The sequence below is a fragment of the Mesoplodon bidens genome, assembly GCF_964165515.1.
Source record: "Mesoplodon bidens genome assembly, chromosome: 19".
NCBI lineage: Eukaryota > Metazoa > Chordata > Mammalia > Artiodactyla > Ziphiidae > Mesoplodon > Mesoplodon bidens.
This window is the reverse complement of record NC_138179.1, coordinates 42854940-42877677: the sequence shown is the minus strand read 5'-3', so window position 1 is coordinate 42877677 and position 22738 is coordinate 42854940. Positions and strand designations below refer to the sequence as shown.

General features: G+C 56.4%; 1 protein-coding gene across 6 annotated transcripts in view; it reads right to left on the bottom strand.

Moving 5' to 3' along the window:
* The window catches only part of ENDOV (endonuclease V), a 101601-nt gene that overhangs the window by 67915 nt on the left and 10948 nt on the right, over positions 1–22738 (bottom strand). The window contains exons 3-10 of one of the 6 annotated variants that reach the window (XM_081220633.1): positions 22538–22672; positions 22290–22329; positions 21171–21283; positions 20228–20296; positions 19755–19883; positions 17174–17247; positions 16280–16338; positions 610–877 (exon numbers count right to left, since the gene is read on the bottom strand). In XM_081220633.1, the coding sequence (XP_081076759.1) occupies positions 732–877; positions 16280–16338; positions 17174–17247; positions 19755–19883; positions 20228–20296; positions 21171–21283; positions 22290–22329; positions 22538–22672 (765 nt within the window). In that variant the 3' untranslated portion in view covers positions 610–731. The other 5 variants (XM_081220631.1, XM_081220634.1, XM_081220635.1 and 2 more) reach the window with 5 other exon arrangements.

Below are 22738 nucleotides of genomic sequence, written 5' to 3'. Positions count from 1 at the left end.
ACGTTCTGAGGTTCTAGGATTCCATCTTTGGGCCCCCAGCCATTCAACCACTCCAAGAGGCATGAGAAATGGGCACTGAGAAGGCGGCAAGGGAGAAGAGGAAGAGGTGAGGTGGAAAGGGACGTTCGGGCAGGAGAAACCAGCTGCCCGAGCCCAGCATCCATGGGGCTGTCGAATCTCCTTTTGCTACTCAAACCCCAAGTCAGCTTGTGGCTGCCCAGACAGAGCTTTCCACCACCTCCCGTATCCCCATCATTGTCTTTTCCCCAAGGCCAGGCATCATGAACACCCCATCTCCTTGAGGGCTCCCAGGCCCCCATGCGCCTCAGACCCCCAAGATCTCCAAATCCAGGAGGCAGGAGAAGCTGCCCTGCCCCTCCTGCCCAAGGGGAAGGGTGGGTCCCACAATCCCTTCATCTTTTGACTTCCTACCTCCCAAAGCGCTTCCTTTCCTCTTCCCCAATTCTCTGTTGGAGTTTGGGCCATTTCTTCTGATGGGGCTCATTCCCATCTTTGGCAGAAAATGCTCTCAGAGATGGAGAACCTTCAAGATGCAAGATGCATGGGTCAGAACCAGAATATAAAAACATCTGTGTGCACTCTGCAGTTTACATTGCCCTTTATCCTACATTGTCTCCTCGGATCCTCACTACTGCCTGTCAAGGAGATACTAATCCCATTTTACAGAAGAGGAGACTGAGGCTCTGAGAGGTTTAATGACTTGCCTGAGTTTACACAAACCTGAGACTCAAACCTGAAACGTCTAACTCCAGCTTGTAATGTTCTTCACACCAACTCCACCACACTGGGCTCAACCCCGTGAAGAATGCTGTCCATGTCACAGCTTCAATCTTCCTAGGAACAGGGAATTCACCACCTAACAAAACAGCGAATTCACTGACAGTCCCAAGTATCAGGGAGTCTTCATTGAGGGAAAGCTCTTCCTTCACTGTGGGAAAGCCCTTCCTTCTTCGTGTAACTTACCCCCCCACCCCCCGCCTTGGCAATGGGCAATGCCCCTGCCCCAGTCTTCTCCAGGACACATCTCTCCATTTCATACTCCATTTCATACTCCATTTCATACCCCTTTCTTGAAAAGTGGGGCTCAGGCCATCCCCTCCGGGTCACCCTCCCTAGAAGGGTTTCTGGCCTCTTGATGCCCAACCTACAACGTCAAGGACACAGGTCCTTGAGGCAGCTGCGAAGGGTGACTTTGGACAGGTGTCCCCTGGCACTGTGCCCGAGTCAGGCGGAACTAAGGTGAGGACTGTGCCCGCTCTGGAGGTGACAGTCTCTCTGCCCATGACCAGAGTCTGGGGGTGAGGCCCGGCCATCTGGCCACCTTGGCCACCTCAAGCTGGGGCCACCACGGACAGTCCTGGGCAGAGGCAGTCACTGTGCCACAGCACAGTGGCAATGTCACATGTTGGAAAAGAAGAAGAAAGGCAAGCACCAGCAAGCAGAGTGGCTGAGGAACAGCTGAGCTGAGTCACTGCAGCCAGGCAGGTGGAGGCGGCTGCAGGGGTGGGGTGGGGGCCTCCCAGGGACGGAGGAAGGAGGAGGGGACACCAGGCACCTGGCACCCTCCCCTGGGCTTCTGGAGCTGTGGAGGGTCAAGGCACCTAGCAGCAGGGTGCCCAGGGGGTCGAGCTGACCATCAGGGCTGTGCAGCCAGCTGGCCTCGGGCTCCATTCCCAGCTCAGCCACCAACTGGCCCACAGGCCTCTGCCAGCCACGTAATCTTTCGAAGCCTCAGTCTCCACCTCTGTCTAGTGGGGTAATGGCTGCCTCCCCCGCTACTGGGCTGATTACTGAAGGCCACGGTGCCAAGTGCTCAGGGTGGCATCTGGCACACGAGGGGGCGCTGAGCCAGGCCCCAGTGGCTCTGCTCACCGTCATTATGAATGAGGAACCTTTAGGTTTTCCCAGAGCAGGATTCTGGGGTTTGTCCAGTGGGCCTCCCCAACCCCTGCCCCAGGCCCTCCTGCTGCCCCATGGGTGTGTTTCTGAGGCTGTCGGTGGTCTTGGGCTGTTTCCTTGTCGACTTTCCCACACTTCCCACTTCATGGGCCCCAGGTCCAGGTCCAGGTCCAGGTCCAGCAGGCTGGGCTTTGGGGCAGCCAGGTCTGTATCAGGGCAGGGCTCCCACCTCAGCCGGCATCCTGCCCCCATCACCCGCCGGGACCCACACTGCGTGGTTCCCGTTGCGGCCAGGCAGGGCTGCAAAAGCCGGCGCTGAGTCCCGCTCTGCAGAGTGATCAGCAGAGTGACCTCACCTGACACACAGCACTACCCTAACCTCTCTAGGAGCCACAGCAGACAGTGCTGGTGTGTCATCCCCCCGTCCCCTGCCACACAGGAGGTCCCTCAGATGGCAGGATGCCCCCATCCTGCTGAAGCTCAGGGTTTAGGAACTGGAAGGCATCCTGAAGACAATCCAAACTCATTCCCTCAGGCCCTGAGAGGAAGGGACCTGCCCAAGGCTACCCAGCCAGTGGTGACAGGGGGATCCCTGCCTCGGCCAGTGCTTCCAGGCTTCCCTTCCCCTCGGCGGTCCTGCTGGGATTTCCTTGCCCAGAAACCAGCACCACAGGCCTCACCCCAAACGGGGAGCCCATGCGATCCTAGCCCCTCCCTCCTGTGTGCTCCCCGCTCTCCCTAGGCAGGCGCCTGCCTCTCCCGCCCCCATGCTACCGCGGGAAGGGGTTCCTATGGCACCCCTTCCCCCGCACACACTTAGCTCACTGGCAGCCCATCTGCCCGGAGACAGTGAACAGCAGATGCCTCTATGTACAGCGGTGCCTGAAGCGCAGCGGCCCTGCGCCTGCCGGACGAGAGTATGCCAGCCAGGCACAGGGCTCACGTGACACTCGGCTGGGGCAGGGGCCCCTCATCCAAGGCTGGGCCAGGAGGGGGTCAGGCCACCCAGACAGCCTACCAGGGCTGGGGACCAGGGTGTCCAAGGCTGGAATCAGAGTGTCCTGGTGGGGAGTTGCTGGATGGGCAGCTCTCTAGCAGGCTGCACCCTTGGGGGACAGGCTTCTACAGCTCCCTGACTCCCTGGGGAAGGCCTAAAGTGAGGGGGTTGGTGGACTCTATGGACAGACCCCACAGGGTCAGCCACTGCACAAAGCACGTGTGAAGGCTTGTGGAAGACGGTTCAGAGCATCCAGCTCCTGTACAAGTGTGGGACCCTCGGCTGGGCCTCATGGGGCTCCTCACTCTGTCTTGGCCCCAGCCTCATCCCAGGCTCCCTCAGCAAGCTTCTCTCTCTCTCCTGAGTTCTTACAACCAATGGGGGTAGATGGCAGAGCAGGGTCAAGGGACCCTAGGGCTGGGCCTCCTGGGGGGTGGTCACAGTTCCTGGACCCACTGGCTCCTGGAATCACCTACTGTTTCCAGGATGCACGTGGCCAGTTGGCAAAGAGCCTCGTTTCCATGGCAGCAGCCTCCAGCCCTGGGTCCAGGAGGAGGGGCTGGCTGAGGACCCCAAGAGCTCGGCCTTTGTCTCTGCTCTGCCCTCCCCAGCCAAGGAACAGAGCTTTGTAGCCTGTGAGTGGCCAGCAGAGCACTGGAGGGCCAGCCCAGCCTGGGGGAGGGGAACTGCTGGGGGGCAGTGCACACACATACTTTTCCATCCTCAATAAAAACAGGAAAATAAATTGGCTAAGTCTGGAGCCCTATGGACTCTGGCTTGACATTAGGTAAATTTGTCTGATTCTGGAAAGAATTAGAACATTTCAATGATCTGCAAATGGGGCTGCTGGCTGCTGAGCCCTTATCTTGTTCATGGCCTCTAGCCCAGTGTCCCATGTTGAGAGGTGAGGGGGAGAGAGGTGAAAGGGGTCTTAGGCTGGTGTGAGCCAGCCTGCCTGGGGCAGAGGGATGGACAGCTTGGCCTCTGAGGACGCTGTTAACTGAGACAGCAGAAGCCATGACAACCAAAGCTCACTTCCAAGCCCTACAGCCTCCCTTTCTCCCCCACCTTCACCCTTTGTTTTCCTCCCCTCCTCCCAGCGCCCCCGCGGTGCAGGCAAGCGCAGGCACACACACGCACGCCCCCAGGCCGCCTCTGCTCCCCTCACATCTTGCGTTTGTTTTCCTTCAGCAGGGCTCGAATGGGGACACGCTGCACTATCACAATTGGCAGCTCCCTCCGATCCCCCCCCCACGGAGGTGCCATATGTCAGTGTCATGAATAAGCATGAGGCGCTGTAGCTGGGGGGCTGGGAAGTGGCAGCTGCCAATCACCTGCCGAGCAGACATGGGGTGGGGGCTACCACAGGGTGGGGTGGGGGTGGGGTCACCACTACCAGAGGGGAGGGCCAGGTGGGGGGATGGTGCAGGCAGGGGCATGGGAAAAGGGTAGGGTCAGAGCATGGTCACTGGTCCTCACCAGAGGGACCCACCTCCAGGTGACCAGTGTGCTTTCCTGAAAACAAGCAAAACCCAAATGGCATGGTGTGACCGTGTGGGGTAGCTAGAGTCCCTGAACCCTGCCCCCGCTGGCCAGCCCACACCACCCCTCCAGGATGCCCCTCTCCTCCCAGGCTGCGCGCCTCATCCTGTGCCTCTCCCCAGCACGTGCTCCATCTGAGCCTCCCACTAGTGAGCTGGGGACCAAGGCTTCACCTGCAGGGAGGAGGAGGGGGATCCAAATTCAGCCAGCATCTGTGCTGGGCCAGGCATGTCTACACAGGGCCCCATTCGCTCTCACAACACTCCTGGGAACTGGGGGTTTTTAGCCCCATTTTACAGGTGAGAAAACAGGCTTAGAAAAGTTTGAAGAAACTGTCTCCAAGTCTTATGGCTCAGGGTCGGGTAGCTGGATTGTGCTCAGGTCTGCCAGTTGATTGCCAAAGGCTCCGAGCACTGGGACCGGGGTACTGTTCTGTGTCTGCGTTGTCCTGGGTGCCCTCCACCTGACTGCCACCCAGGACCTGGCCACTCCTCCTTCACCTCCCTGCCTTGCCCTCAACCCTTTAGAGTTTACCTTTCCCTGAGGATACTCTTATCCATATTGGATCCTGTGGAGACCACGCAAGTCACGGACACCTGTCTGCACATTTGTCCTTCCCCAGCACTGTCCCACCCCCTGACCAGCAGTGACCAGTTCAGGCCTAACCCAGCAGGTGGCTGTGGAATGAATGAAAGAATGGACAGAGTCAGGTTGCAAGGCAAGAGCCATGTGCTGAGCACCCCAGCGTGACTGCAGAAGTGTGTCCCAGGGAGATGGAGGCCAGGCCCCGCCTACCCCACACCCTAGGCCTTTTACCTCATTCCCAGCCCTGCCGGAGGCTGAGGCAGGCGATTGCGTGGATTGGATTAACCACTCCGGGTTAATTGGCTGTCCCTCACCACCAGCATGACAGATCCCGCTTGACATTTCTCTAGATAGTTAACTGACACCCAAGTAATTTGTCACAGAGACCTCGTTATATGCCAACTGGGTCCCCTAAGCCGTCAGCATCTGTGCCCCAGAAACAAGATTGGCAAGTTAATAATGGAGCCTTAATCATGCCATTCCCTGCTGGTATGGGAAGAGAATTGCCCGGAGACAAGATGGGGCACTGCTGGGAAGAGACGGTGCTTTCTTAGGGCCTTGGGAACAGAGCATCCTCAGAGAGCCTGGAGTCCCCTCCCCTCAGTTTCCCCAACCAGGTGTGCCTTCTTCTGGTGACAGTGGTCTGTCCACTGAGGAACGCCCCTCCATGACATGGGCTGTGGCTGACTCCACTCCCTGGCTCCAGGCTGGACACGTGGTGCCCCCTCCCCTCCAGCCACAGTGATAAAATTAAGCAGTGATCACAGTCCATCCAGAACCCAGGGCCTGGGGCTTTCGGTGGAGCCTTTAGCACAGAGGCTGCACTTTGCCTGGGAACACCACAGGGGAGAAAGTAAGCCTGGGGCTGCTGCCAGCCATCCAGCACCCAGAGGGGAGGCCCCCTGGGAACGGCACAGAGGGAGAAGGTAGACGTGTGTTGCAGCCAGGCCACTCATAGCCAGCTCTGCCCTGGAGTGAACTAACAAGCCCCTATTATTTGCTTAAGGTGGTTTAAGTTTGCTTCTGTCACATGTAATCTGGAGAGTTCTCAGCTCAAACACCTACAGGCTCTTACTTCAGGATTCAAGCCTGTCTGCAGAGCCCATGTGGGGTCTGCTTACAAGAGCGAGAAGGAGCCCTGAGCAGGAAGACAGCCTCGTGCAGAAAGGCGAGGCCTAGACAGAGGGGATCTGGGTGGAAGAAGAGTAAAGCTAGAGCCGAGGCCACCCAGCATCTGGGGCTGGCACCCGAGGCCGACATGACCGCGTTGAGTTCAGCACCGTGGACAGCGGTGGCCTTGCCCCACACAGCACTGCAGGCCCAGAGGAGGGAACAGATTTCCCACCCAACTGGGAGACACAGGACAATGTGGCTCACCTTGAGGCTATTGGCAGACTCCTGAAAGATGTTGTGGTGTCCTTGTGCCTTAGAAACAAGGACTCTTCTGGGTACTTAAAAAAGCCCCTTTCCAAGGTCTCCCCAGTTTCTACGGTGGGGCTAGGGTAGGGCTGTAGTTCTCAAGAAGACACTAGATGACGCATACCATTATAACAAGGAGCAGGAGCAAAACGAGGGTGGAGAGAGGTCCCTGGAGACGGATGTGAACCAGGTATACAAGACAACCAAGACAGGTGGGCACGGGAAGAGTGGCTCTGTATTAGTTATGTTTTGCTGCATAAAAATATTATTCCAGAACAAAGGTCTATTATCTCACAGTTTCTGAGGGATAGGAACCTGGAAGCAGACTGGCTAGCTGGTTCTGTCCCAGGGTCTCTCATGAGGTTGCAGTCAGATGACAGCCAGGGCTGGGGGCATCTGAAGGTTTGAGCAGGGCTGGAGGGTGCACTTCCAAGATGGCTCCCTCACATGGTGACGGGCAGGTGGGCTCAGTTCTCTGCCACGTGGACTTCACAGAGCAGTTTACAACACAGCAGCTGACTTCTCTCAAAGTGAATGATGAGGGGGGAAGAGAGAGGGAGGGGGCACCATCAAGACAAAAGTCCCAATGTGTTTTAGGCCTAGTATCAGAAATGACACACCCTCACTTTTGCACCTCCATTGGTCATACAGACGGACCTTGTTCAGTGTGGCCATAGGGCTACACCAGCCCCAGGAGGCCATCTTGGAAGCTGGCTACCACAGGCTCCGAGAAAAAAATAAATTCAAGATGGCCTGATGCTTTGAATGTACCAAAAAGAGATTTATATTTCCATTGCAGGGTTTGGGAATAAGTAATGGATACACAGAAACTAAACCAAATCCAAAACATGAGGCAATTATCAAGTGCAGGAAAAACAAGAGGTTGTACAAAAAAGGAGATGTAATTACATTACATTACTCAGCTACGAACAGTACATGCAAAGAAAGAATAACGCAGACATTGAATTCTGATTCAATGAAAATGAGAAGATGGGTGGAAGGAAAGTGTATAAGAGGCTACGTGAGAGGGAACAAACTCTCAACCTCCATGGCAGAAAGTCTATGGATAATTTCTAAATCTAAAAAAACAGAAAAAGAAAAAAAAGAAAGGCAGCATTAGCATGTTATTGAGAAGTAAATATGAAAAACCCCCACACCAAAGAAAACTAAAATAACAAAATTTTGCCTCTGAGCAGGGGAAGTCAGGAGAGGAGAGGGGTGGGTGAATAAGGAGCTACTGGGTTTTCATTACAAGTCTTATAGAACTATTTGACTATTTAAACTAAGAACGTTTATAACCTTGATTAAAAAAAAAAAAAGAACACCAAAACACCAGTGCAATTTAAGTAACTAAAAGACAAAACTACTCCAGCCTGCTCTCTACTCCCAGCTCTCTATCAGGCCCCTGCAGCCCCAAGGAAGGGCCTAGGGAGCTGTCTCCTCTTCCAGGGCAGGACCCCCCGTGTGCTGGAGTCGGGTCTGGATCCTTCCTCCCCTGCCCCGCCACGGGCCTCCAGCGGTCTCCTCCAGTATCTTTCTGAGTCGCTCCAGGTCGGCTTGCCTATCTGTCTTGGGACCGCATCCTTCTTCCATTAGCCCACCTCCCGCCTTCCCTGCCCTGTTCTCAGGTCTTCTCCCGGTTGGGTGGAGAGCAACCAGACTGGGGAGGACCCAGCCCTGTCCACAAGCAACAGCTGTGCCCTGGCCCCTCTGGCCTGCACTCCCTACCCCGCCTCCAGTGTCGCCCATCGTGGTAGGAAACGGAGAAGTTGCTCCTGCTTCCCAGGGAGGTGAACTGGGGATAGTGGGCCATGCTCCATCATTTCCCTGACACCTCTCCTAATTACCCAGTGTGTTATTCATTTGGATGTCAGAGCTGCCGCATGCCTGTGCCTTTAATTAATAATTTGGTAAAACTCCACTCAGGCCTGGCCAGGGCAGTGCAACAGGGACTGCTGGGGCTGGGCCAAACCTGCAGTGGGTGGGCCAGACCAATGAGGAGCCCCCCACCCCCAACAAGTGCAGAGGCCTTGGGCGGGAAGCTTGGCCCTGCTTCCTTGTCCCCAGCTGTTCACGCCAGGCCACAGAGCCCGAGGTGAAGCCCCTTTAGGGACCCTTCCAGGAGGAGGCAGGAATGCAGACCCTGAGGGGTGTGTGTGCACCAGTGACTGGGGCCTAAGTGGGGGGATTTGCTCCCCTGGAGCCCAGGCTGGCCCTTGAGCCTTGGAGAGTTGAGATCCCAGGAGCCTAGGAGGGGAGGGGAGGTGTGGTCAAAGGGGCCAAGAAGCCTGGCTCAGACCCAAGCTCAAACAGGCCAATGCCTGTGATCAGAAAGTAGGGGGGCAAGGGAGGTATCCTTGGGACAGCTAGGAACATGGCTGGGCCTCCTCGACCTGATCATAAAGGACTCCCAGCCCTGGGTGTCCTCTATTCCTGACTGCTCCAGGTGAGGGGAGCGTGGGCATACTGGGGTCCTGGAGGCGGGTGTCCTGAGGGGCCTGGGTGTGACCTGCAATGGTCAGGCCAGCCCACCACCTCGTGGGAGCATCTCAGGCTCAGCCCCTGGGGACCCAGGGAAGGGGCACAGAGGCTGCCAGGCTAACAGAAAAATCTATTTGGATCCAACTTGAATTATTGAGTGTTTCGAGATTTATTCTTGGTTCTGGGGTGGGCTGTGATCTGCGAAGATGGATATCATCTTGGCCCTATTTTTAAGGTTCTGTGAGAAGAAGCCCAGACACCACTGCACTTAGGGTTCCTGTGTAGCCTTCGGCAGGGTAGAGCCTCTGGGGGTGGGGGGTAGAGGTGGGCAGGACATGCCACCCCCAAGCCCCCTCCCCATTCCCAATCCCACTGCTTTCCCGCTCTCCCATGAATGACCCCAGCCAGTAAGTCCCCAGGCACCACCTCAGCCCCTTCTAGTTGCTTCTGCACTCCCCCAGCCTCCCCAACTCCTCCACATGAACTCCCAGCATGGTCCATCCCTCCGAGATGCTCAGGGCTATAGCCACACCCACCACCCTGGGGTGAGCCAGGGGTCCCAGCAAGCTGCTGACATGCTCTACCTCTTCATCTTATCTCTGATACGGCCTTGGTGTAGCCAGTAGACAGGGCTAAGGGGCCAATGGCACTGCCCACTGATGCAGATTCTCTTCCATCAGGCTGTAGCTGAAACTCTCGTCCCTTTAAGGTTCAGACGCCCCCACCTCTGCCCACAAGCCTTCCATGCCAGGCTTAACCCCACCACTCAGCCCACCCAGGGTTATACAACGTCTCTGCTATCCTCCAACTGGTTCTCCTGGAACCCTCCTCCCCCCCTGAGGTCAGGCCCAGGATTTATTGGGGCCATAATTAGTTTCTGATGGGGTGGGATTTACACCCTTTGGGGCTTGTGGGAAGAGCTGGAAACCCTTGAAAGCAGAGATAGGTTGAGTCGTGACCCTCTGAATCTTGCAGGTGACTCTGCCCTCCCACTCCCCACTCAAGCCAGGGGCACTAACAGTGGCATCTTGGGGGTGGGGAGAGGGCTCCTTAGAAAAACCACTCACGGCCAGACTAACCCACTAAAGTCAATAAGCAAAGTGGAGACACTACTATCAACTTTATGGAAATAGAAAATATCGCAAACAATTGTAGGCCAACACATTGGATAATCTGGAGGAAATGGACAAATTCCTAGAAACACACAAACTACCAACTGATTGAAGAAGAAATAGAAAATCTTCATAGACCTATAACAAATAAAGAGAGTGAATCAGTAATCAAAACCCCTCCCAACAAAGATAAGCACAGAGCCAGCTGGCTTCACAGGTGATTTTACCAAAGGTTTAACAAGAATCAACACCAATCCTTCTCAGAGGAGGGAACACTTCCTAACTATTCTATGAAGCCAGTACTACCCTCATATCAAAGCCAGACAAAGACATCACAAGAAAAGTACAGACCAGTACACCTTATGAATATAGATGTAAAAATCCTCAACAAAATACTAGGAAATCAAATTCAGCAGCTTAGTAAAAGGATTATACACCATGACTGAGAAGGATTTATTCCATAAATTCAAGAGTGGCTCAAAATATGAAAGTCAATCAATATAACACACCACATTAACAGAATGAAGGGAAATGATCATTTCAATAGGTGCAGAAAAAGCATTTGATAAATCCAACATCCTTTCATGATAAAAACCCAGAGAAACTAGGAATAGAAGGCTCTTCCTCAACCTGATCAAGGGCATCTATGGAAAACCCACAGCTAACATCATACTCTAGTGAAGCTTTCCCCCTAAGATCAGGCACCAGACAAGGACGTCCACTCTCCCTACTTCCATTCAACATTGCACTGGAGGTTCCAGCCAGGACAACCAGGCAAGAACAAGATATAAAAGGCATTCAGATTGGAAAGGAAGAAATAAAAGTGAAACTATATTCACATAAGACATGATCTGATATATAAAACCCTTAAAGAACACACACACACACAATTAGAGCTAATAAATGAATACAGCAAAGTTGCCAGATACAAAAATCAATTGTATTTTTATACACTAGCAATGAACAATCGAAAAATAAAATGAATAAAACAATTCCATTTACAATAGCATCAAACAGAATAAAATACTCAGTAATAAATTTTACCAAAGGACATACCGGGCGTGTACAATGAAAATTACAAAACATCGTTGAAGGAAATTAAAGAAGATCTAAATGAGTGAAAAGACCCTGTGTTCAGTGATTTGAAGACGTAATATTTTTAAGACAGCAATGCTCAGGGCTTCCCTGGTGGCGCAGTGGTTAAGAGTCCGCCTGCCAATGCAGGGGACATGGGTTCGGGCCCTGGTCCGGGAAGATCCTGTATGTTGTGGAGCAACTAAGCTGTGTGCCACAACTACTGAGCCTGTGCTCCAGAGCCCATGAGCCACAACTACTGAGCCTGCGTGCCACAACTACTGAAGCCCGTGCACCTAGAGCCTGTGCTCTGCAATAAGAGAAGCCACCGCAATGAGAAGCCCATGCACTGCAACGAAGAGTAGCCCCCGCTCGCTGCAACTAGAGAGAAGCCCACGCTCAGCAACGAAGACCCAAAGCAGCCAAAAATAAATAAATAAAATGAATTTATTTTTAAAAATAACTTATTAAAAAAAAAGACAGAAATGCTCTACGAATTGATCAGTGCAATCACTATCAAAATTCCAACTGCCATTTTGGGGACAGAAATGGACAAGCTGGTTCTAAAATTCATATGGAATTGCAAGAGACCCAAATATCCATATACAAAAATTACCTCAAAATGCGTCAAAGATCTAAATGTAAGAGCTGAAACTATTAAACTCTTAGAAGAAAACATAGGAGGAAATCTTTGTGACATCAGATTAGGCAATGGTTTCTTCGTTATGACACCAAAAGCACAGGCAACAAGTGAAAAACAGATAAACTGGATTTCATCAGATTTTAAAACTTTCATTCAAAGGACGTTATCAAGAAAATGAAAAGACAACCCAAAAAATGGGAGAACCTATTTGTAAATTATATAGCTGAAAGGGGTCTGGTACCCAGGACATATAAAGAACTCGTACAACTCAATGACAGAAAGACAAACAACCCAATTTTAAAAATAGCAAAGAATTTGAGTGGACATTTCTCCCAGGAAGACATACAAACAGCCAATACGCACATGAAAAGGGGCTCAACATCATTAGTCATTAAGGGAATACAAATCAAAACCACAATGAGATACCATTTCACATACGCTAGCATAGCCAGAATCAAAAAGACAGATAATTACAAGTGTCGGTGAGGATGTGGAGAACTTAGAACCCTGTGTTGCTGGTGGGGTTGTAAAAAGGTGCAGCCACCGTGGAAAACAGTATGAAAATAGTACGGCTATTCCTCAAAAAGTTAAACAGAGAGTTACCATGAAATTCCACTCCCAAGAGAACTAAAAACTTAAGTTCACACAAAAACCTGTACGTCGATTCGCATAGCAGCATTATTTACCATAGCCCCAAATAATCCAAATATTCACCAGTAGATGAATGGATAAACAAAATGTGGCCTATCCATACAACAGAATATTATTTGGCCATAAAAAAAAGTACTGATCCATGTTACAACACAGATGAACCTTGAAAACATCATGCTAAGGAGAGACGCCAGACATAAAGGTCACATATTTTGTGTGACTCCATTCCTATGAGGTACCCAGAATCGGCAAGTCCACAGAAACAGGAAGCCCATTAGTGGTTGCCAGGGGCTGGGGCAGGGGGGAGGGGTGGAGGAGAGTGACTGCTAATGGATACGGGATGAAAAAGTTCTGGAACTAGGTAGTGGTGTGCCTGCACAAGATTCTGAATATACTAAAAGCCAATTAACAGTACACTTAAAGATGTTAAAATGGTGACTTGTTACATGACTTTAACCTTGAAACAAACAAAAACCACTCAGGTTTTTAGTTGTCTGCAAACTGATCTCAGGCTCTGTCTGCTTCTCACTGAAGTAGAGGGGATGGGGATGAGGGACCCCACAGCAGTCCATGCCTCAGCCCAGGGGGCCCACTTGACTCCTCTGGTCAGTGAGGAAGCAGTGGCATTAAGCAGAGCCCCAGTCCCACCCCAGTAGGAGGTCTTGGCCATCTCTGTGCCTGTCTTAGAGATGGGTCCCCAGGGGATGCTGCTGCGGACATCACCCTGAGCCTCCCGGCACCATGGGAAGCTCTCCTGTTGGCATGTGCGTGGGGCAGGCGTTGAAGGGGAAGGTGCAGTTGGGGCCGGGGAGTCATGGTCCTTCCTGCCCAGCCCTTGCGGGACCTGCATTCTGGCGGCTTGGGGTGGTGGAAGGAGCTCGGTAGGAAAGGAGGACCTTTACTTCCTGTTTCTCCCTTCCCATTGGTGCAGTTAGCACAGCCTTGCAGACTGATGACCATCAAACCTTGGCCCCTGTGGGCCCCACTTCTCCAAACCTTGTCACTTTCTTTGAAAGGACTGACTGCGTGCCAGGTTCTGTGCCACGGCCACTCCACACAGGGCTGCAGCTGTCCGGGGAGACAGCACAGGTATGATCCCCATTACAGGCTCGAAGCTTTGCCCAAGGCCAGTCAGTACAAAGCCGTCAGGCCCAGCCAGCTCTGCCTGGCTTCCATCCTGCGCTCCTAAGTCCCCCCCACCCCCTGGTCCTGATGAACTCTGGGCAGGGAGAGACCTGGAAGAAGTTAGGAGGGCAGTGGTTGTGGAGCGCCAGGCAGGCTCTGCGTGGGTGGTAGGCTGGGACTGAGTCTCCTGAGGGCCACCCTGGCACAGAGTCCTGGGCACCAGGCTTGGGGCACATCTGGGGTGGCTCAGCACCCTTGTACTCAGCAGGGGTGTGAAAGAGGCAGCAGCTGCCTGGGACCCCAGGCAAGTGCCACTATTTCCCTTGTCCTTGGGCAGCCCCCAGGACTATGGCTGCACTTAATCCAGCTGTGACCCCCCAGTGGGACCCTGCCCAGGCCTGTTTGTGCCCAGTGACCATCAGGGATTTCAGGGAGATGGTTCCGCCATGGCCCCGTGCTCCTGCACACCTCAGACGGGACTCCACGCTGTCCCTGCCTCTGACCACTAATGTCTCAGCGTGGAGCCCAGCTGGTGCTGGACGCCCCCCATCCTTCATTAACTGGGAACTGACTGTGCCACCGCCGGCAGGGACTCCACGTGGATCCTCACGCTCAATCCCCCAACTGGACTAAGCAGGTGCCTGTATCCCCGCAAGAAAACAGGTTCTGAGAGGGAGGACCGGTCCCTCTCGAAGCACCATCAGATGCCACATTCCACCTTCTCTCCCAGGACACAGACCCGTGCCTCAGTCCAGAGGCAGGGAGAGCTGGGGCACTGCCGGCACAGGGGAGCCAAAAGCCGCAGGTACCGAGGTGCAGGTTCTAAACAGGCACAGCATCCCAGAGCCTGGGGTGAGTGGGCAGAAGGCCCAGGGCCTGCTAGGGAGGGTGGGGTGAGCTGGGGTTCCCTGTGTACCACTGGCTGTGAAGAGCAGGTGTTTTTCTCAGTCTCAGGATTGGGTGGACAGTAGAAGCTGAGGTGAGAAAAAAGATGTGCCAGCGAGGACATCTGGGGAGGACCACAGATCAGAACCTGGGATAGGCCTTCCTGCCTGAAGGAGGCCCCTTGAAGGTACCTGTGGAACATGCCGGAAGCTGCTGAGCCCAGTGGGCCATCCAGTGGAGCCCATAAGCATGTGGGTGGCACCCAGCAGCCCACCTGGCCCCAGTAGGCCCTCTGTACCCCAAAGCCCCCTGCCCTGGAATGGCCCCGCTTCCTACTGCAATGTCCTGACTAGGGGCTACTACTACCATGTGGGGCAGCCCCTGGCCCCGCCTTACAAAGGGTTTTGGGAACACGGGTTAAGTGGGAGGGGAAGGGGGACAGCTGACCCCAAATAGCTGGCTGCCTTGCTTACTTGTCCCCTTTGCTTCTTCCAGGAGCCTAGGCCCTGGAAGAGAGCTCCCTTCTCATTCTGAATGAAAGGAGAGACACCAGAGCGGGGCGTGGAAGGAGCGCTGGGACCCGGGGCCTCCCTGGGCTTCCATCCCAGGCTGTCAAACCATGACAGGCAGCTCCTTCTTGAGAGGCAGGATAAACGGCAAGAAAGGCTTGCCTCCGAGGATTCTTCACTCCCCTCAGCAAAGATTCCAGAGTCCTTAGGGAACCTGGGGATGAGCTGGGAGGAGGTGGAGGACTGGGGCTGCTTGGGAGGCACCCAGGGGCTGTGGGTGGGGCCGTGTGCCTCCCGGGGACTCTAGCTCACACCAAGAGGAGTGGCCAGGAAGGGGGCCGGAGTCAGGGCTGCCCTCCCACAGCGGAGACGCGTTTTGAGGCTGGGCCTCTGGGTGAAGAGGCTGGCAGGGGGGGAGTGCGTCGGGTTGACAGGAACAGGGGAGAGCTATTGGCACTTGAACACAGTGGGCTGCCCGCCCTCAGGGCCCGTGGCCAGGACAGCAGATCCCAACACCCATCTACTTGGGTACGGGTGCCGGCCCTCTGTCTGGCACCCCACCCCTGCAGCCCAGACTGCCCCTGTATGTCCCCCCACCCTCAGCCTTCTCCAGGCTCAGACGCTGCTCTTCTCCCCTCCTCCTGGCCCTGCACGTCCCAGCAGCAGGCAGGCTGGAGACCGGCTGGGCAGCCAGGGACCAAGCCCGACAGCAGCCACCCCAGTCTGGTCCCTCCCCGGCCAGGGCAGAAGCGGCTCAGTGTAGCTGGTCGGCAGGGAGGGACGTGCTTGTTTATAAACAAACACGAAGTGAAAGCGGCACATGTACTCAGAGGAGCAGATGGGCAAGGAGAAGGTGTGCGTGTATGTGCAGTCTGGCGGCTGTGAGCCCACCTGGGCGCTTTCAGAACAGAACAAAAAAACACCAGAAAATCCCCTATGAACTCTGAATCCCTTCCTGTGCTCCTGAGAAATTAACGTCATGTGCTCTCTGGGCCTGGCGCTCTGCCGTGTGAGCTCTGTCTTCCACTGAGCTCTCTCCAGGCCCCCGGGCCTCATGACCGTGGAATGGAAAGGTGGCCACCCCAGTCCATCCGAGCAGGGCTGTGCCTTCTGCGTCACCATGTCCTCGGGCCGGGGTGCCCCACCTGCTGTGGGGGCTGCTCCCCCAGTCCCTACAGACGAGCTGGAGCAGGGCCACAGGCGGCCCAAGAGTCTTCCTGGCATCCAGCTCAGTGCCAGCCCCAGCCTTAGCCCTACTGCCCCTGGGCACCTGGGCCTGGGGCTTTCCGGTGTGTCCTGGGGTTTCGTCTGTGGGCTTTGAGGGGCCTGTCCTTACCTGCGGGCTCTTCTGAGACTCCCTGGGGGCACGCCTTTGGCCTCTGTGCCTTCTTGCTCCTGGTAATGACATCAAGAAAGGACAGCATCAAACGTCAGAGCCCCCCTCGATCCCCAGGTGGTCCCTGGAAGCTGTGCTGACCTGGATCCTCAGGGGTGCGAGAGCCCAGGCCAGAGGGCAAGGCAGATCCCGACAGCCAGTCCCCACCCCTGGGAGAGTTCAGGGGTCCCAGCCACACCTTCCCACAGTTCTCAAAGCAGCTCAGCCAGGCCCAGGCCAGCACGGGCTTGGAGGAGAAGGGAACACAAAGGAAATGCCGTGCTTGCAAGGACTCCTGGTGGGAGAGGATGGGCCTGATGTCCAAGCCGCCAACGGAAACCTCGCTGTCTCAGTCTCTTCACTGGCAAAGTGATCACAGTGCCTGTCTCATGGTAAGTGCCATTAGGATTAAGTAACCAGTCACTGCTGGCTGTGACTGTACCACAACACAGTGGGATGAGAATCACCGTGCACACCACACAGGTGAAGAAACAGGCTTTGAGAGCATAAACGACACAGCAGGTGCAGAGCCAGGGCATGAACCGGGACCATCTGACTCCCCCACTATTTCTGTGGAGACCACGACACCCCAGTGCCTCACAGATAAATGGACCAAGGTAAGGAGGGGGCGCCCTGGTGGGAGGTGGGCTTTGGGGGTTGCTGGACAGTTTCCACTGAACATGGAGTCCACACTGGCCCCTAGCATTCTGCTGGCTCTTCTCCTGTCCCCTCAGGAACCCTGCGCCCCCTGCCTGGCCCTGCTTGTCTGGCCTGAGCCACAGCGCCACCGCCGAGAGAGGCCCAGCCACCAGAAGTGGCCCCACGGGGGCATGACCCAGCCACCCCAGCACTCACCTTTCCAGCCGCAAGGCAGGGGCCCCTTGGACTCCCAGGGTCCTGCGGATGTAGTCTCGGGAGCGGATGTCAGCCTGAAGAAAGGGATGGCTCAAGTGAGAGGGGATGGCTGGGGTCCCAAGCTGGCCTCTGGACCAGTCCCCACCCAATAGGGTGGCCCCTCCTGGAAAAGCCCACGGAGGCCCAGCCTTAGGGACAAGGAGCAGCAGCCCCATCATGCGTGGGTGCCAGGATGTCAGGCCCCCTGGTCGGGGTGCTTGACAGCACGTCCCCGAAGGGTCTGAGGAAATGGGCTGGGTGCCTTGCTCCTTTTTCAGTTGGCTTTCAGTGGGTTTATAGCTTGTGCTTCCTTGTAGGTTTTGCTTGAGCCAACAGTTTCTCTGCTAAAGCCCTCTTCTCTGAAGGCTGTCCTCAGCCCAGCTTGTCTGTCCTCACTTTTGGTTCATCTGGATCCCTGGCTAGTGTCAGCTGCAACCTCTGTCCCTGGAGAAGTGTCTGCAAAGTTCTGCAGAGTCACTGGAATGAAAGGGGGCTTGTAGGCCACAGGCTGGGATCAGGGCACACCCTGGGGAGAGGGGATCAGGCCTGAGTGGGGCCCCCAGGACCTTGCGGCTCAGGTTCTCCCACAGGCTCTCCCCGTTCCAGGGGGCCTGGCCTCAGGGAGGCCCCTGATCCCGGCTCAGATGGTTCAGCCCTGCTTTGGGCCGTGTGACTACAGGACACAACAGCTAATCCCCCCGACTGTTTCTACTTCAGAGTGAACGGGCAAGCGGGCAGGGTGGGCGGCACGGTGCTCCCGGAGAAAGGCCCCGGAGACGCGAGGCAGCACCTCCCGCCTTCCCCTGCAGCAACCTGTCCCGGCCTGGCCCGGGAGCTGGGGGCAGTGGGCCTGTGACCAACGGAACAGGCCCTAAGCCGCTCTCTCAGCTTCTCCTCAGAGCTTACAGAAGTAGTCAGGAGGGCAAAGTGTACACAGGTGAGTGGGCCAAGGAAGAAGTTGGACCAAGAGATAACCAGTGCCACTGGACAGGGCCACACCTCATTCCTGGAAGCGATGGGGTTGGTGGGCTCCTGGGTGCAGACGTCTGGCTTTTCTCTAGGGCAGACACACAGTCCTTGCCCACCTTTGAGGGGTTCACGGCACTTTATAGGGCATCCCCCCACCTGCAAGGACACAGCTATCATCCACTCTGGGGCAAGACGAGACTCAGAAGGGACAGAGACCTGCCCACCATACCAGCTCAGCCGAGTCCCTGGCACTGAGGGCCTGCGGAGAAATCTTGGGTCGTCACCCCACCCCTCACAAGGTCGCACAGGTGGATGGGAATGGGGGAGGAAAGGCTTCCTGGGGCCAGGATATGTCACAGGCTTGTGCACCTACGGACCCTGTACGGGGAGGGAAGGAGGCTGAGGCTGGTGGACACTTAGAAAGTCCACCCTGGAAACCACCCTAGAGGCCTTGACTCTTCGCAGCCGAGAGCTGCTGGCAGGGCCCGAGAGCCACAGCTGCGTGCGTGCTGCTGCTGCCACCTGGAGGCTGCCCTGCACACCAGCAGCCGGGGCCCCAACCCCGAGGTGGTGGCTACGGGGCTCTTGGGGTGGTCGAGGCAGAGCCAGGACCCTCAGGTTTGCGGTGTCACCAGCTGCTGCTGAGCTGAGAGTACCGAGCGGGCCTGTGGCACCTAGGCCAGGTTGCCTCTAGCTGACGCAGCACAGGCCTCAGGGACACACGGTGCAGTAGGCGACATACAGCCCCTGCTGGGAAGGCAAATCTGATGATGTCCCCTCCCAACTCACATCCAAGGCCCTGTGGTAAACCTGAAGTTCTGCCCCCTGCAATGCACACAGGCTTCCACCCGCTCACCCTCGCCAGGGCTCCAGCCACAAGTTCCTCTGAGTTTCTGGAATCAAACTCCTTCCTGCCCAAGGGCCTTTGCAAATGCTGGTCCTCAGGCCTGGACTGCCCTTCCTCCTCTTCCAGCAGGCCTCTCCCTGAGGACAGCTTCTAACAGATCCCTGCCTCATGGGCTTCCCTGGGACTTGCACCTGCTCTGCACCTTGTCATGGCCAAGACCACCAAGGTGGCCCAAGGGCATCCTGCATGAGGTTAGCTGAGCCGACTCGTTCACCAGAGTTCTGATCCCCCTGGGCCCCAAGTTAGGTCCTGGGTGCCTGGTGTGGCCACCCCCTGGAGTCTCCTGATTGCATCCCTGGCCCAAGTATTCCTCAGCAGTGCCCAGCAGCCCTGCAGGGCCCCCCCAGCTGAGGACGGCCGCTCCCTCCCAGGCCAGCTGGGCAGCTTGGGCCCTCAGGGGCTGGCAGGCCACTCTGCCATTTGAGCTGACGTCAGCTGATTTTCCCAATGAACCAGGGTGCCAGAGGCTGAAAGGCTGAGTGCAGGGGCACAGCAGACCCCGGGCCAGGCAGGGCAGGCCTCTGCATCTTCCAGGCCCCTCTCCTCCCCTCCGGAGCCTAGTGTGGCCCAAACTGACTCTCCCACAGGTGCTTGTGGACCTTCAGCCCGGGAGTACAGGAAGAGCAGGTGCCGTGCGCTAGCCTACCCACCTGGCAGCCCACTCACCTGGCGCACGGGCTCCGGGATCCGAAACTTGCAACAGCCATGGGTCAGGCGCACGGCTGCCTCCAGGCTCATCTTGTGGCCCACAGAGACGTAGAGGGGCTTGGTGCTGTGGTCGTGGCTCTTTAGGGCCTGTGACAGAGAGGGCGAGGTCAGGGCACTGGGCAAGCTCTGTGGGCTGGAGGACTGACATGTCCTGGATGGCGGGCAGGAGCTTGGGAGACTGGCAGCACCCTTGGGGCACCTTCCTGCTGTTTGTCTTAGGGACAGGGTGGGGCGAGTGAGGGCCCAGAGGGCCCCTCAGCACAGTGGGGTAGGGGAAGAAATAAAGATGCAGGGTCAGCCAGAGGGGCAGGAAGATAGGGAGAGGTGGATGGGTTCTGGGGCACGCATGTACATGGCTGCTGACCCCGGGCCCCCTCTGGCCCTCAGCTGAGGGGTCTGCCTCGGTGGGGCACAGGCCCCTGGCCACTCACCATGCCCAGGACGGTCCCGGAGCCTCCCATCAGAGGAAATGAGTCTCCTCCAGCCTTCAGGAGCCGTATCTGGAAAACAGAAAAAAGACTTGGAAAAACACCTTTCTTGGTGAAAGGCTTGAAGGCAAGCCTGCTCACTTTTAAAACCTGAGCAGCCGCTGGGCAAGGAGATGGAAGGGCCCATCGCGAGTGGAGCCTGCGTCCAAGCGCGGCCTGCAGCACCATCTCACCTTGACGAGATACTCTCCTCCCCATCCTGCAGCAGAGAAGAGGCAGCAGCCTGCCCGGGCCCCAGTGCTGCAGGGTGGAGGCACCAGGCTGGTGCACACACAGGGCCACAGCCCACTCGAGGCCACTTACTTCCTGCTGCTTTCTCTCCTGCTACCAATTTGAGCACTTCTGATTCAACCTGACAAACTTTTTGGAGTGGTGGTGGTGGGGACTGGCCCATTGGGTGGGTCAGGGGTCCCTGTCAGCTCAACAAACAGGCACTCCACACAGGCATGGGGGAGCTGGAAGGATGAGACAGATGCAACTGACCCGTTCTGAGATGGCCGTCCAGGATACAGAGCCACGTGTGTCACCAGCTCTTGCCAGAGGGGGTCCCAGAGGAGGGAGATGCCCCAGGCAGATGGGGGTGGCACGGCAGGCGGAAAAGTACAGAGTGTTGTACAGGCCCTGAATGCCTGGTCCCCGATACCTGGAGGCTCTGCCCCCACGTGGGGTGCCACAGCAGCACGCAGGCAGGGGTGGAGAGGAGGCAAGTGTGCACCTAGAGGCTGGGAGAAGAGCTCCGAGTCTCCCGAGATGACCCACCACCCACAAGCAACACAAGGCACGCAAAGAAAGCTGGTCTTCCTCACTCCAGGCCAGCAATCCAGGCTGGGAGGAGAGCGTCCCAGGTGGAGCTGGTCTGCAGCGGGGCGGACTCTGGCCCCCTCACCTTCTCCTTGTGCAGAGCGTTGTTCTCCAGCCCATCCACCTGCAGGAGTTTCTTGGCCACCCCGATGCAGGGCAGGTCTGTGAGGACACCAAGGTGGCAGGCTACCCCAAAGCCTGCAGGGGCAGAGGAAGATGAGGTTGGGGAGGTGAGGCAATGAGCCCAGCAGTTTAGAGACAGTGTGGGGATGGGGGCCACACCAGAGCCTCGCTGAACTTTTCCACGTGAACAGAGGCCTGTCGGTGGGCAAGGACTTGTGGGACAGGGCTCTAAGCCCCACTGTGATCTCGGACGTGGCCCTCTACCCTGACTTCCAGGCTGGCAGGCTGGGTGGAGGACGCCTCCCCGCTGTTCTGACAAGATTAGGAGCCTGATTATAATTAGTGTGCTCACATGCTTCACCTGCTTCTTTCATTTTCTGGCATCTTTCATCCTCCCCTCCCCTTTGTGGCCACCTTCAGGCCTCTGCATCTCTGCCCTTAACTCACCCAGAACTTTGGGGCTCCTGCCAGGGGGCAAGGATTGCAGTGACTGGGGTCCAGGCCCAGGGCTGGCCTGCTGGTCCTGCACTAGCGTCCAGGGTGGCTCTGGGCCCACAGGCTCCCAGGGCAGGGGCTAAAATCACAATGCCACCCCTTCCTGACTCCCTCTGCCGCCCAACCCCCAGGTTTGTATCTGAGGGTAAGACAGCCCCTCCCCCTTGGTGGTTCTCCCCAGGACAAGGTTCCAGCACCCAGGTGGGTGTGGGTTACCCTGTGTCAGTGGGGAACAGGCACACCTGTCTGTTCCTGTTCGGTTTCAGGCAAGGGTCTGTTTAGGACACAGGGCAGGACGCCAGTGGGACAGGCTAGCTGGGCTCAGGGCCTGAGACTTCTGGAAGTGTCAGGTCCAAACTGGATGTTGGTACCTGAGCTGGGCCAGCAGAGGCGGTGGAGGCAGGCAGGAAAGGGGCAGGGGTGAAGAGAAGTAGGGGCTCCTTACTAGGGACCTTGAAAAGGAAAGCAAGGCCAGGAGCTGCAAGGCCAGGCTGGTGGCAGAGGGCCTGGGGCCTGGTGCAGGCGGACTGCACCCCTCCTGGTCCCTCTCTTACAGCCCTCTCGGGGAGTCTTGGGAGCAGATTACCTCGGTGGTGGAGCACCCCATTTCCATCCACAAAAAGGACCTGGAAGAGCCACAGGGGAAAGTCACGGTCAGCTGAAGTGCCCCTCGCCCATCAGGTTGGGGTATCCCAGAGCAAGAGGAGGGGCCCAGCTCTTTAGGTCTGATCCCTCTTGAGGCAAAAGCACTTCTCCAGGAAGCTCATGGGATCTCTCCCTGCAATGGGGCGGGGCCTGTGGAGGGCCTTTCCTCCAGCCCAGTGAGATACCTGCCTGGGGCATGAGATGGGGCTCCTTCTCCCGCAGCTGCTGCACCGCGTCCACCAGGAAGGGCACCTCTCGGAAGGCCAGGAAGCCTGACACGTAGGGGGCTGTCAGGCTCACCATGCGACAGTCCTCATACATCACCTGCCACCAGGCACCCAGGTCACTAGGCACGCGCGGCCCTGGCCACCTCCCCCGCACCCTCGCATG